Source organism: Phialemonium atrogriseum, assembly GCF_030411735.1.
Source record: "Phialemonium atrogriseum strain 8032-3 unplaced genomic scaffold QBC33scaffold_2, whole genome shotgun sequence".
Taxonomy (NCBI): domain Eukaryota; kingdom Fungi; phylum Ascomycota; class Sordariomycetes; order Cephalothecales; family Cephalothecaceae; genus Phialemonium; species Phialemonium atrogriseum.
The window spans coordinates 51,254-65,573 of record NW_026848139.1 but is presented as its reverse complement, the minus strand read 5'-3'; the positions used below and the strand labels follow the sequence as shown (position 1 = coordinate 65,573).

Below are 14,320 nucleotides of genomic sequence, written 5' to 3'. Positions count from 1 at the left end.
GAATGGAAGCCACATGTCACGTTACGGTTACGGCACCGGACCCAGGCTGGCATAGGAATCCGAATGACGGAACGGGCTACGGAGCTCGGAAGGATGGACCTCCACCCAAAAAGTGGCGAATTTTAGGAAGGAATTCCCAGCAGCGCCAGCCACGCCAGCCTCTTTCAAGTTTTCAGGTTTTCAAGTGGTGCATGGCTTGCTTGTCATTGTCGTCGTCGTCGTCCTTTGTCAAAATTCCCGAATGTGCAACACCAAACAAACCGCTTTGGCCCGCCCCCCACTTGGCGTGACATGTAATTAGTGCCAGTTTTGGGCCGCAGGACCCACACCCTTCAGTATATTGATTAAATTATATGGATTATTGTCTGCGGATAGCGAGGTCAGTGGGCAACATACCATGTGAGGGGTACCAAATAGATGAGATGACGCCGACTTTTATGGCCCTTCAACAGTCAGTTTTGTTGCCATGATACCTGGTTCTCAGAAATACGTGCGTCTTGCGCAATCTCCAAACGCACTGCAGATGAGAGGGCGCGCTGGTGATGGGAAGTGACTTGAGTGAGGCTGTGCTTCTCTTGAAAGAAAAACGTAAAATCCCACAAACACGAGCTGCATTCCCACTGGCGCACAGCTTGGTTGGGCGCATTGCACCCGTTTCACGTCCGGACAAAGTCGGCTGATGACTAGGTACGCTCCTCTCTTTGTAGTTTGCACAATTGATGGAGTCAATTGGAGGGAATCCTTGACCATTCCAGTCACCCCGCGCGCCATGGCCATGAGGGCAAACGGGGAATGTGCGAGAGGGGGTGGCGGGTTCGGAAGCTGCTAGAAATTCGATCAAAACCATCGCCATCATAATGCCGGTCTGCTATTATCTGTTCTATAAGCTGTACGGAAGTATTTGCCAGATGCCCTCTGAACAGAGAGAAGGTAATCTGCTGATCACTGGCCATTCATCAGCCTGAGATGGGTTGGGAGAGTTGCGAAACAGATCTTTCCCTTGTTTAAACTGGGAGTGCAGGGATCAGAACGGGGGAGAATGGAAAATTGCTCTTCGGCGGTAGCACGAGGGAGAACGGGCCAATAACGGTTGGTTCTGTGGAGAGGGTCCCGGCCTTGGGTGGATTGGGGCCTTTAATGTTTCTTGCTACTTGCACAGCCCTTGTCAAAGACAAGCGTGGCACGTATTAATCCTGCGAGACAAAGAAGTCACAACCACGAGGCCCACATGTCTCTCCATTTTTAGGCCGGACCAAGCTCTGCCGCCAGCGCGCCACCACCCGCACACAGGCACTGTAATCTTAAACCTGGGCCCCCCTTACGACGAAATTGAAGACCCCACGGGCCTGCAGATTGGAGGCTTCAAGAAACACCAAAAAAGGCAAGAGAGTCGAACTCGAAGACACGTAGGGCCTGTTGCAGAGACAAAGAGCGTCATCCCCCAGCTTCTGGAACGCCACGCCGCTTACAGTAAGTTTTAGTTTTCATTTCTCCCTTGAACACATCATTCCGTTCCCCCTGTATCCGTACCTGGGAAGTTGCCAAGAATCAGGGCACGGCGCTAGCAACGCTGACCTCGCGCAAGGGGCTCACTAACGGGGTACGTACCGCCTTACTAAGTGGCATGGCACAGGATGCAACGGTCAATGAGCACCTCACCCTCTTATTGGAAGTGGATCCGCACGCAACATTCAGGCACCTGGCCCCAGCCTGGTGCGCAGCTACCTACTTCGTAGGCTCACACAAATACGACCCTTGCAGGTGCATCGACCGCGGTTGGTTGCTACCCAGATTCCCTGGGCACTCTCCAGCGGGCCAATCTCTCTCCCCTTTCCTGCTTACTCCGTTCACCTTCCTGCACTCTCACTCTCTTTCACCTCACCTTCCTTTTTCCTCTCCTTCCTCTCCGCACTCGACCTGACAAGCCGTTCCCTTGAGCGAAGTCGTCCGCTTTAACGCCTTCACGACCCCCGCCGAGGCTCCTATTGTTGCCGATTCTCTTCCCCCCCCTTCAGCAACGACTCGGACGAGGGAACCTTCAAGAGGGCAACGCAGATCCAAATGCCAACCCTGCCATGAGCCCTTGGACGTGACAGCCCGATACCCAGCCCTGAAGGACGATTTGCAAGACCAACTCTTTTGACGATTTTTCGTCAAGTCACTCTTTTACATTTGATTTGATATTTGCAGCAACACGTCGTCCCCGAATTGGAGAGAGGCGGATTATAACACCTAAATGTGAGTAACGCGATGGTCCACCCGTCTGGTGCGCATTTTGCATGAAACACAAGCCTCCGGGGACTGGGAGGAGGCCTTAGGAATCTGCCCTGGTCAACTTAATTTTCGAGTCGATCATGAGGATCATTCATGCACGGAGCACGTTGTGGGTTGTTCGTTTTTGCTGACGCCTCTGCCTTGGTTAGACACGCTCGTTGCCAATATTGTCAAGTACACTCGTTACTATTACTCCTGACAAGTGAGTCCGTCTTGTTCACCTTGAACGCGACGTCTCAGAGGGCTAACCTGTGGCCGGGAAGACCCCCCTATTCACGCGGCAATTCCTCTCCCTCCGAATCCGATTTTCGCCAGTGACCAGTTACTTGCATGACGAAATAGGGTTCTGTCAGAGAGCATGCGTTCGAATACACTGTTGGTGGCCGCTTTGGCCGCGGCAGCATCCGTCGCCGCCGTAGAACCTGCGAGACCGAGGATCTATTTTCCGCGACAGGTGAAGCGGCAATACACTAATGCCACAGGGACGTCGGATACGCCACTTGCGCAATTGACGTCCTTGGTCGAGCCACTGGCGGAGACGACCAAAAGAGAGCCAATTCTGAGTGGCGTGTTGGGCGGCTTGGGTCCCCATAGAAGTCCAAACAAAGGCAGCAGCGAGGCCAAAGTTACAACCATCATCATCGCAAGCACGATCGTTGTCCCTCCGTCTACCCCGAGTACCACATCCACTTCTTCGCCAGAGACGATCACTCCGACACCGACTCCGTCGAGCAGTAATGCCAATGAGACTGTTAGCGAGGGAGAGTCGAAGGAGACTTTCCCCCCGCTCATCGTACTGCCGAGCATCGGCATCGGCCGCCAGAGCACCACTACCGAGAGCACGACAGATGCTAGCACCACCACCGACGCTAGCACAGCGAGCACCGAAACCGCGCCGTCGGAATCCGTGAGCTCGGCAGGACCGTCGAACTCGACAGAGTCGGCTTCAGCATCCTCGACAGAGTCAGTTTCAGCATCCTCGACGGAGTCAGTTTCAGCATCCTCGACAGAATCGTCAGATTCCTCATCCTCGACCGTGACGTCTTCGACTTCCTCGACCGCTTCGACTGTCACCTCGACTAGCTCGACGAGCTCGTCGGGTATCCTGCTTGCTCCGACAGGCGTGGTGACAGCCACTTCGACCCTCAACCCTCTCGCACCCATCGGCTCCCTGATTAGCAGCGTCGTGTCTGAAGTTACGGGGGCGATTCTCCCGACGGCGAATCTCACCGACATCATCGATCCGACCCCTACGGCTCCCACTGCGACCGATTCGACCATCACTGTTCCAGTGACCATCCTGCCTGGAACCGGGAGCTCCACTCCGACTACGCCTCCAGACTCGTCAACGGTACCGACCGACGTTTCCACGTCGGTTGATCTACCGCCAGTTACGAATGCGACTGAGACCGCACCGCCAACCAAGGAACCAACCGTCACAGTCACCACGGACCTGCCGCCGTCAAATCCGACCGAAGTGCCTCAAAACTCTACCGTCACAGATGTTCCTCCTACCGATTCCAATCCGGAAACGACTCTGCCCCCAACAGCGCTCCCCACAACACCGACCAGCATTGTGACTATTTCTCCCAACACCACCAGCGTCAACACAACGGCCCCGGAAACTACCTCGCTGCCTCCGGATACAGCCAGTGGCGTTACCAGCATTAGTGCAACTGGAACCACCGTTGTCGAGCAGCCATGGCTCCCGACAACGATCATCATGGATCCTACGCCAACGACGACGACGGCCGGGTTGGCCCCTACCAGCGCTGTAAACCTCCCAACTGCCCTCCCGAAGGCGATCACTCCAGAGTCGGCCGACAATCCTCCGCCTGAGGATACAACGCTGATCCAGATCGGATTCGGCTTTGGAATGAACTACCCATTCGTCGTGAGCAATGCGAAGGCTGCAGCCCAGATCTTCCAGCTACTTCCCACGGCACTCAGCTACGCCGGAGGGTTCCCAGTGGAGAAGGTGCAGATGCGGAAACTCATCCCACTCAACACCCAGCAATCGCTTGGATACGTGACTACGCTCGCCATTGTCACGTACCCTAGCAGCATGGTCGAAGCTCTTCGGATGGATGTCAAGATCCCCAGTTCGCCACTCTACAGCAACAGAGAGCAGCTGGTCTACAACCTGACCCAGCAGATCAACTCGGCGATCGACATCATTCTTGGTTCTTATCCCGAAGACGGAGCCGCTTCCAGTGCAGATGGGGGAGCAGCGGCTACTTCCACCTCGACAGCAAACAACGATCCTTTCGACAACGGCGACGGTGATTCATCCAATTCTAGTTCTGGCCAGAGGGGAGCGACAGCAGGGATTGCCATGGGCGTCGTTGGCGTCGCTGCCGCGTATGGTGCTGCCATGTTCATCATTGCCCGGCGATACAAGAGGAAGAAGCAGGCCCACCGGCGGGCGAGCTCCATCAGCGATTCGTCAGGGATGCGCACTGCTGGTAGCCCGCCACTCATGGGTGGTGCGTTACTGAGCAGGGACTTCTCCTCGTACGGAGGCGTCGCCGGTGGCCGGGATAGCCATGGTAGCGGCAGGAGCGGGATGAACAACTCGGCACGGACCGCCTACATCTCGGCACCAGTAGCGGCGGAGAACTCCCTCGGCTGGAACTGATGATGAATCTACGAGCAACATATTCCCTACTTTGACCCCGTCCAATTTTTTTACGCTTCGATACCCTTTGGGGAGGTCCTCGTTTTGGCTTCGATGCATATAGCCTCGTTCCCCAACGATGCAGACCTACCGAAACCCATAGAAGAGAGCATGACTCGAGCGGCTGCCTTGTCGTTTCCCCCCCTTTCCTTTTTTTTTTTTTTTTTTTTTTTTTTTAACATCCTCTTATTACCTCCCATTCTTCGATGGAGCTGGGCCTCTCTGTGTGGCCCTGCCGTCCCATTTTACCAGCCTCGTCACCACAAAAGTCTGGAGCCCACCCCTTTTCTTCTGCCTCCTTTCTGGTGATGAGTAGCTTTTTATTCTTAATTCTTTTGGTTTGCGGATTGTCGAGGGCAGGTGTGCGGATTTGGCAAGATGTTTGGAAGCGTGATGAGCTGGACGGGGTTGACGGTTGATAGCGAAAGCTGCCCGTGTGATAGGCGTGAAGGAAGAGATGAAAACATAAAAGGAACGCTCTCAAGGCAGTCGCCGAGGATTGTTACAATCTAGAAGGTGCTATAATGTACATTTCCTGCTAGGCCGTGGGCGGGAAGTCAATGGGAAGAGGCTTGGCCTTCCTCGGCGGCCCGCCAACGTTTTGGGTCGATATGGGATCACTTGCGAAGACTAGCTCCATCCCTAGGATCGTCTTCCCTTGTAATGTTGAAAACCACCTATTTAACAAATCAAACCCATAAAATCACTACTCTATGTTGACGATGGCCGCCTGTCTGCTCCAGCATCGATTTTCGATGTACCATTCTGCTAGCCTGTTCTTGGCCCGGTATACTCCGTCTCCTAATAATAAGGGTCGGGTAGCCGCAGGGACCGAGGACATGCCAAGGACTAGCCCCAAGCCTGGCTTGGTCGGCTGATTGCGAAATGGGTACGAGGCAAGATACCATTGGCTAATCGATAGTCCCGACGATCGGCGTGATTCGCCCCGTCTCCTCAAGAGGAGCCTCGTCGGCCACAGCCAAGGAAGCTTCGTTGTTGGAAACGTCAGTTTGTTGCAGACGTTGCAGAATGCCAACATGACAGAGGACCAGGCAACCAGGCTGGCGACGGTGACGGCGACGGCGACTGCGACGTTGCCAGATCGGTCGACGCTCGGACCCGACCACCACCGCTGGCTCCACCAACCCGAAACACCCTCGTCCTCGGGGCAGGCGAGCGATCAGCTCACCCCGGACAGCGACTCGGGCGGAGGAGATGATGACGGCGCCACGGACGAGGCCGGGCCGCTGGGCCGCCGCGGAGCCGGGGGTTATGGGCTCCAGGGCGGCTCCAAGTCCGGGCGCGAGGCTGCGACGGACTACGGCTCCGACGACTACGGCAGCGGGGCCGGGGAAGGGAGCGGGGCGGGGAGCGGGGCGGGGAGCACAGTCCGCAGCTTCGAACTGTACACGCCTGACGAGGAACGGGCGGTCGTGAGGAAGTTGGATCGTCGGCTGGTGCTCTTCATGGCGATGCTGTATATGCTCAGCTTCCTCGATCGCACGAGTATGCATTCTTATCTTGGCTCTTAATTGAGCAGGATTGATTTCAAGCGTCGCGTGGGAAATGCTAACCTCCCCTTGCGCTTAAACTCCCAGACATCGGAAATGCCCGCATCGCCGGGATGGACGACGACTTGCAGTCCACCCCGAGGCGAGACGATTGGTACGAGTGGGCGCTGACGGCCTTCTACATCGCCTACATCGCGTTTGAATGGATGGCCATCCTCTGGCGGCTTATCCCCGCCCACATCTTCGTCTCCGTCGTCGTGCTGTCCTGGGGCTTGACGGCCTCGCTGCAGGCCGTCGCCGTGAACTACCCAATGCTGATATTCCTGCGGACACTGCTGGGCATCGGCGAGGCGGCTTTCACAGGGGTGCCCTTCTACCTGTCCTTCTTCTTCAAGCGCCACGAGCTGGCGTTCCGGACCGCCATCTTCATATCCGGTCCGTGATACTCCGCATCTTTCTTGCTTTCCATTTTTCCATCCATCCCATCCCTTCCCAACCTCAGTTCTCTAGCTCCATTATTCTGAACCGCATATGCTCACACGACCCCTACTAGCCGCTCCCCTCGCATCCACCTTCGCCTCCTCCCTAGCCTGGCTCATCGTCAAGCTCGGCGAGTCCGGCCCCATCGCGCCCTGGCGCCTGCTCTTCCTCGTCGAGGGCCTCCCGTCCGTCCTCGCCGCCGCCGTGGCCTGGAACGTCGTCCCCGACTCCCCGCAGACGGCCTCCTACCTGACGGCCCGCGAGAAGCGCGTCGCGCACCTGCGCCTGCGGAACGAGTGGCCCGAGCCGCGCCATCACCGCCGAGGGCGGCGGGGAGGAGGCAAGTCCGGCGACGACGACGACGACAACAACAGCGGCGGAGGGGGCGAGAGCGCCGGCGGGCTGGACGGGCGCGACGTCCTCTCCGCGGCCCTCGACCCGGTGGCCTGGCTGACGGCGTCCATCTTCTTCCTCGCCAACATGGCCTACTCGTCCCTGCCCGTCTTCCTCCCCACCATCCTGACGGGCATGGGCCACTCCCCGCTAGCAGCCCAGGCCCTCGCCGCTCCCCCATACCTCCTCTCCTTCGCAACCGTCCTCCTCGCCGCCCGGGCCTCGGACCGCGCCCACGCCCGCGGCGCCTTCATCGCGGGCCTGGCCCTCGCCTCGGCGGCGGGGTACGGCGTCCTCGCCGCGACGGCCGGGCGGGTGTCGGTGGGCAACCCGTGGAGGTACGCGGCCGTCTTCCCCGCCGCGGCGGGCTTCTTCGGCGTCGTCGTCCTGACCGTCGCGTGGGCCGTGGGGAACTCGGGCTCCCCCTCGCGGAGGGCGGGCGGGTTTGCCCTGCTCCAGGCCGTCGGCCAGTGCGGGCCCCTCGTGGGGACGAGGCTGTACCCCGTGGCGCACGCGCCGTTCTACGCGCCCGGGATGGCCATCTGCGCTGTGGCAATGGTGGGTGTCGCGGTGCTGGCCGTGGGTTTGCGGTTGTACCTCGCGCGGCTGAATCGGAGGATGGACGAGGAGGCGGAGGGCGCTGTGGCGGCGGGGGAGGTCGGGGAGGCGGAGGAGGCGGAGGGGTTGGTCAGTCGTGCGAGGGGGGGTGGTGGCGGTGCGGCGAGGGATCGGTTTAGGTACATACTATAGTGCGTTTGCATGTGTTTGTTCCGCTTTGGCGTTCGACGGTGGCGATACACTTGCACGGCATTGTCGAACCGCATTCTAGTTTCTTCCATCTACCTACTACATCTTGCTCGGTCACACACCAAGAGATATCGAGAAGGGGCGGCCCCCTGTAGAACAACCTACCCAGGCCGTACGCGCAGCCCCCAGGCCCACGATCAAGCGGTTTCGTGTCTCGTAATAAATGGTCGGGACCTCTGAGCTGTGCCACCCGCAGCTTGTTGTCCGGCCGCCACCATGCAAGTAACCATATTATTTATTCACAAACCCCCGTGTCGCCAGAGAACTTCACGAGTCTCCGATAGATGACGCGTCCTGAGATCCCGAACGGCTATCCCATCCTGAAGAGAGAGAAAACGCTGTTTCTTGTTATTTCTAACTTCTTCTCGTCCTGTTACTCCGCTGCCATGCCACCTCCCCTTTCGTCTTACGCACTTCTCGGGTGGGTAAGCTTGCTTGCGTATGTATCTGTCTGTCCCACCACCGATAAGCCATATATCCCCATCGCTTCCAACCCTTACACGAAGGCATGAAAAATCCCGCTGTGCTCCCAAGCATGCCTCACGCACCGCGCGCGCCTTTCCGTTGCTAGTTTGTGCCCTATGGGCTCCATTATTCAAAATGGACATGGCGTTCAGGCACTGGTTCCCGAGCAGCAGGTTCTGGCGGGTCGTTGGATTCTGCTGTTGACGCCGATTTCTTTCGCAACTTGTGTCTCCGCCCGCCCTCTCTGCCGACGAAGATGTGGCGAAGCTTCGTCGTCATACTTCTACTAAGGCTAACTTTTGGACGAGGCAGGTTTCCAGCTGGGCTAGCGGCTATGTTTTGAGCCGGCGGTTCACTGACTGCATTAGGTGGATTGGGAGTTGCAATATTCCCACCTCTCTGTCCCAGAGCACTGGGTGGGTTACAGGTTTGGATTCCAACGTCTCTCTGCCCACCAGAGGAATCTCTCGCAGCACTAGGTTTGACGTCTCTCTGTCCACCAGAGGAATCTCTCGCAGCACTAGCTTCAGCGTCTTTCTGTCCGCCGGAGGAATATCTCGCAGCACTAGGTGGGTTGCATCCTGCGGTTTCCCCATATGTCCGTCCACTGGAGGGACCCCCAACAGCAGGTGACTCGAAGTGCTTGAAGGCAGCTGCAACTTCCTTGTTTAGCTGTTCATCGAAGGAATCGAGGGAATCGGAGGAATCGGAGGAACCGTACACAGCAGTAGGTGAGGTGAAGGCTGCGAACTTCGCATGTCTCTGTCCACTAGAGTGACCCCCCACAGGACGAGCTGGGTAGAAGGACTTCAGGGCTGCGGTGTTCCCACCCCTCTGTCCACCGTTGGAATACTCCACGTCACTAGGTGGGCCGAAGGCTGCGATTATGCCACCGCAATGCCCACCTGAGGAGCCGTCAACCGCATCAGCTATTATCATCCCCGATGCAGCGCCTGCACTCGTGGTGGAGCCATCGGCGATCTGTGTGCCGCCCGGGCTGTGAATTTGAGTATCGGCCACAGCTTTGCCCTTGTCCTTGGGGTTGCAGATGCGAATAGTCGGTTCAGGGGCCTCGGGGGTCCCAGTTCTGGAGGTGACGTTGGTTTCGCTGGATAAGAACTGAGGAGTGGTAACGGGGGTCACTGAATCAAGGTATTCAGACAGCATGTCGGGGTTGGGCGGGGAGCGCGATCCGGCTGACGTCCGCATTCCCTCAGCGGAATAAGAAGAGACACTCGGATCATGACTAGAGGAGGGGTGTGTGTTGTCACAGTCCTCACCCGCCTCAAGAGGGCGATTGGCTTCTGATTCTTCAGAGATATTCCACAATGTGACGAGGGAGTTCCTAGGAGAAAGCGGAGACACATCCCCAGACCAACGCCCGACATGTGGTTCTTCACGGTCCGTCTCGAACGAGAAGGCGGAATGCGTGGGAGAACCCTCGGGCGCACTCTCGGGCGCAGAATTCTTCGGAGAACCCTCGGGCCCATGTTCGGGCGCGGGATACCTCGGAGAAGGCCCCGGCCAAGCCTCGGGCGCACCGTCGGGTACAGGTCCGGGGGAAGTTGCATCGTATCCTACGGAGTAGATGTTGCCACCGCTCTGGTACGAGGGACGCGGTGTTCGAACAGAGGACCAGCGACGACTGTGATCTCTGAGGGCAGTCGACACAGGCGGCTGTGAGCCTCCGGCCTCTGCGGTCTCGCCGATAGGAGGCGCGTCTCGGCTACTGGTCGGGCCCTAGCGGCCAGCAAGTCTCGAGCGCAGGTGAACTGTCCGTCTTCTCACAAAGGCGGCGACGCCCCCGACCGAGACACTGGGTAGAGTTCCTTCGCTGTAGTTGTCCGACGGCAGGTCGCTGGCTTTGAGAGCCGGCGACTCTGGCGATGGCAGAGAGTGCGAAGAGGAGGGCATGGTGAGCCGATTTGCGATAACCAAATGAAGCTAGGATGTGGTTTGAATTATAGGCTCTTTAGCACTGCAATGGGCATATGGGATGCGGTGACTTGAGGATAATGACAAGCGTCCGGCTTTTGTTGTCTCTTACTCGAGTCAATCCAAAAGGAAGAGGAGGGCGCTGTCATAGCATGGAAGCTACCTAAGGTAGGAAGGTATACGAGACCATACGCCACCTTTCATACTAGAGCAGTGCCTTCCTCATACGGCAGGCGGTACTATCGCCCTGACTTCCAAGGTTGGCATCTGCGTGGAAGCAACACCTTCTTCTGCAAGGCCGCTTCAGACAGATTCAACCGACGAACCGTGCAGTACCTAAGCCCCATACCTATTTTGTTCCTTGGACAAGCAAAGGCCCGGAACGCGGGACAGGATGTACTGTCGAGAAGTGTTGACTTGGAAAGTTGTTATGGCAACGCCAGCCAAGGCTGGGTCAGGTGTTTATAACCTGAGGTCAGATGATGCAGTGGATCATGCCAACATCGCCGGGCAGCTTTGAAGCTCCACAGAATTTTCTGCGCCGGACCTATTCAGCGCACAATTGGCTACATAGGTATATATATAAGTTTTTACATACGTGGAGATTTGGGATCTATAAGTTAACCTTAAAAATCCCCTACTTGTTTATGCGAACGGCGGCAGGTTGCTCTCATCACTGATCGAGGTCGTATTCTTCACCATCAGCCCCACTCAGCTCACCAATACATACGGATACACATCTCGAAAGAAGAAAAAAGGGGAAAGGAGAGACAAAAATGGCATCCAAAACCCCCCGCATCACCGTCCTCGGGTCCCTCAACATCGACTTGGTATCCTACGTCCCGCACCACCCGCTGCCGGGCGAGACCCTGACCTCCAACTCCTTCGCCGTCTCCCCCGGCGGCAAGGGCGCCAACCAGGCCGTCGCGTGCGCGAAGCTGTCGCGCCCGGGCGCCGGCGGCTCGGCCACCCCGGGGGGGCTCGAGACGGCGTCGGTGGGCATGGTGGGGTGCGTCGGGGCCGACAGCTACGGGGCCCTCCTGCGGGACAACCTGTCCGCGCACGGCGTGGACGTGTCGCGCGTCGCGGTCCGCGAGCAGCTCAAGACGGGCGTCGCCATCATCGTCGTCGACGAGCCCACGGGCCAGAATCGCATCATGCTCTCGCCCGAGGCGAACCACACCCTGCGGCCAGACGACGTCTCGCCCGGCCCCGCGCTGCTGGAGGCCTTGGGCGGCCGCCCTGACCTGCTGATCATGCAGCTGGAGGTCCCGTTGGACACGGTGCTGGCGGCGCTGGCGAGCGCGAGGGAGGAGGGCGTGCCTGTTCTGCTGAACCCGGCGCCGGCTGTGAGGCTGCCGGCGGATGCGCTGAAGGGGCTGGCGCACCTCATTGTGAACGAGACGGAGGCAGCCATCCTGGGGGGGTGCGAGGAGAGCGTGCTGGATTCGGAGGAAGGCATGGAGGCGGTGGCGAAGGGGTTCGTCGGCCAGGGGGTGCAGAACGTCATCATCACCCTGGGCGGCAGGGGCGTCTACTACATGAACGCCGCTGGCGCGAAGGGCCTACTGCCCGCCCTCAAGGCAAAGGTCGTTGACACGACGGCCGCGGGGGATACCTTTGTGGGACAGTACGCGCTCGAGGCCGTCTCGGGCGCCAGCTTCGACATCGTCGGGGCCGTCAACAAGGCGAATCGCGCCGCTGCCAGGACTGTCGAGAGGTTGGGGGCACAGGTATCCATTCCCTGGAGGGACGAGCTAGAGCAATCCTCTTGATTTGGCTAGGTAGCTACGACAAATGACACCTAATTCTACATTCCCCCCCCCAAAAGAACCATCCTTGTCGTCTGTCTGTTTGAGTGGCGACAGTTATGGATTCACATACGCTGGCGCCAGCTCCTTCCCCCCTTTGGCTACAGCAGTCTTGACGGAATGGATGTCAAAATTGTTGAGTATCCGAAGCGTCACTGGCAGAAAGCCTTGCGTTATAGCCCGCATCTTTCGGGATGCTTCCGGCTGGGCTGTGATTTCCTCCTCGGTAAGGGGGTTTTGGTCATTCATGATGTGCACACCGCAGGTCTTGCAGAAAGCCTTGCGATAGTTGCCCGACCCGAACACGTAGTATGACAGGTTCTCCTGGCCTTGGACTACGACCTGTTCATTCTTCGGATAGATCCAGATATATGCGCCCTGCGACGACAGGTCAGTCTCGGTACGGGATGCGTTGTGCAAATAACAGCAGCCTCTCATACCCGCTGGCAAATACTGCAGATGCATTCAAGTATGGGACCGGGGTAAGTGTCGTCCAAGGGTTCGACCTTGACAGCAGCAGTGACGGCGCCACAATGGCAGCTTCCCGTGTAGACCTTGCCACCCTCGACAACGGCCGAGGGCTCGGGCCCGGCAAACACGGGAGCCGCATGGATATATTCGGGGTTCAACTTCTGACCATCAAAGCTAAGGTAGTGTGAGTAGTGTGCCACGACGTATGTTATGGATCGGGGTGTCCTACACCTTGCGTTCCAGCTTCTGAATGTCCAGGTCTTGGAAGGTCCGGACCTAAGAGTTCAATGTTATTCAGCATCGTTATCCAGGGCGGGAGGCTATGTTACATACATTAAGCGCAATCTCTTGCCCTGCAGGAAGGTTGTCATTCCGACCCATGACGGGTGTGCCGCATGTTGGGCAGAACTAATAAATCTCGGTCAGCATCAGGAACGTTTTAAGTCTAATCCGTAGAGCACACCAACTCCACCCCCGCCCCTGAGGGCATTACGCGATGGCAGCCCGGCAACCTCGACCGGCTCCCATGAGTTCGGATCCGGAAATAGTAACTGCAGTCATTCTTGTAGTGCTGTCGGTTCTACCATACCATGTGAACCGTTCTCTTTGGACCGAAAGTGTACTCCTTGAGGGATCCATCTCCTTTGACGATAGTCATAGGTTCTGCCGGGATGGTCCATAAATAGCCCTTCTTGGTGCAGATGCTACAATTGCACGCCGCCGCTGATGTGATCTCGGGCGCCCGGGCCTCGAAGATAAAGGCACCGCAATGACAGCTGGCACGGTAGGTCTTGATGGCTTCTCTTTCAGCCATGGTGGCGATTCACCGACAATCGAGAGAGACTTGGCTTGGTTGGTTGACTGATTCGTCGGCTTGCTGGCCTAGGTTTAGAATAGAGAATCAAGTAAGACTGACGGTGTTGTTGGAGGTTGGAGGCAAGGGGTTGGGGGGGAGGAGTGATGGAATTAAGAACAACTGAGAAGCACCCGTCCCCACGACAACCTATCGAGAGGACAGGCGGCGGTGAGACTGTATGGCCGACGCGACAATCTTCGCGCATGCTTACGCGCTACCATCCATGCTGCGGCACGGTATCAGCTGACGAGTTTTGTTGAAGAGCTTCCAATCAGGCATCAGCCCTCAACAAGTCATCCATCCCCCGCATCATCAACTCGGCCTCGGCTCTCATATTGCCCCGGCTGGTTTGTAAGGACCTGAAGGTTAGTTCGTTGAGGAGGGGCGAACAGTTCCGGCCAAACTGTCTAAACCGCTCACTCCATGTGTTGATATCCCGGGCAAAGTACCTTCTTAGGTATGTGCGCGGCTGGCGTCCACTGAAGATCGAACAGCCTTCCCCGCACATCATTTCTGCACCTCGCCCTTTCCATCGACATGTTGTGGTACACATGGAGCCACCCACGTCGGGTTGACTTCGACTAATTACTAAGGACGCACGCAGTGTGGTCGTCAGCCAGTCACACCTCGGTTGAGGCTT

At 57.7% G+C, this 14,320-nt stretch overlaps 5 protein-coding genes across 5 annotated transcripts; 3 read left to right on the top strand and 2 right to left on the bottom strand.

Moving 5' to 3' along the window:
* Window positions 1–2,632: 2,632 nt before the first annotated feature.
* On the top strand, window positions 2,633–4,912 carry QBC33DRAFT_510822 (uncharacterized protein; the record flags this gene model as incomplete). Its single annotated transcript, XM_060425789.1, has 1 exon — window positions 2,633–4,912. One exon carries the CDS (start codon window positions 2,633–2,635, stop codon window positions 4,910–4,912), a length of 2,280 nt encoding a protein of 759 aa, XP_060287499.1.
* Window positions 4,913–5,988: 1,076 nt separating this feature from the next.
* On the top strand, window positions 5,989–8,085 carry QBC33DRAFT_554460 (putative transporter; the record flags this gene model as incomplete). The annotated part of the gene is made up of 3 exons (XM_060429515.1): window positions 5,989–6,457; window positions 6,550–6,897; window positions 7,016–8,085. 3 exons carry the CDS (start codon window positions 5,989–5,991, stop codon window positions 8,083–8,085), a joined length of 1,887 nt encoding a protein of 628 aa, XP_060287498.1.
* Window positions 8,086–8,733: 648 nt separating this feature from the next.
* QBC33DRAFT_510820 (uncharacterized protein) lies at window positions 8,734–10,521 on the bottom strand (the record flags this gene model as incomplete). Its single annotated transcript, XM_060425788.1, has 4 exons — window positions 8,734–8,903; window positions 9,063–9,749; window positions 9,888–10,347; window positions 10,396–10,521. The coding sequence occupies 4 exons, from the start codon at window positions 10,519–10,521 to the stop codon at window positions 8,734–8,736; spliced, it is 1,443 nt and encodes a 480-aa protein (XP_060287497.1).
* A 439-nt stretch (window positions 10,522–10,960) lies between these two features.
* Window positions 10,961–12,360, top strand: QBC33DRAFT_523172 (putative ribokinase protein). Its single transcript, XM_060426608.1, has one exon. It carries the CDS (start codon window positions 11,319–11,321, stop codon window positions 12,315–12,317), a length of 999 nt encoding a protein of 332 aa, XP_060287496.1. The 5' UTR covers window positions 10,961–11,318; the 3' UTR covers window positions 12,318–12,360.
* A 50-nt stretch (window positions 12,361–12,410) lies between these two features.
* QBC33DRAFT_554457 (glutathione-dependent formaldehyde-activating enzyme) lies at window positions 12,411–13,638 on the bottom strand (the record flags this gene model as incomplete). Its single annotated transcript, XM_060429514.1, has 5 exons — window positions 12,411–12,731; window positions 12,794–12,998; window positions 13,054–13,100; window positions 13,158–13,232; window positions 13,414–13,638. The coding sequence occupies 5 exons, from the start codon at window positions 13,636–13,638 to the stop codon at window positions 12,411–12,413; spliced, it is 873 nt and encodes a 290-aa protein (XP_060287495.1).
* Between the last annotated feature and the right edge of the window lie 682 nt (window positions 13,639–14,320).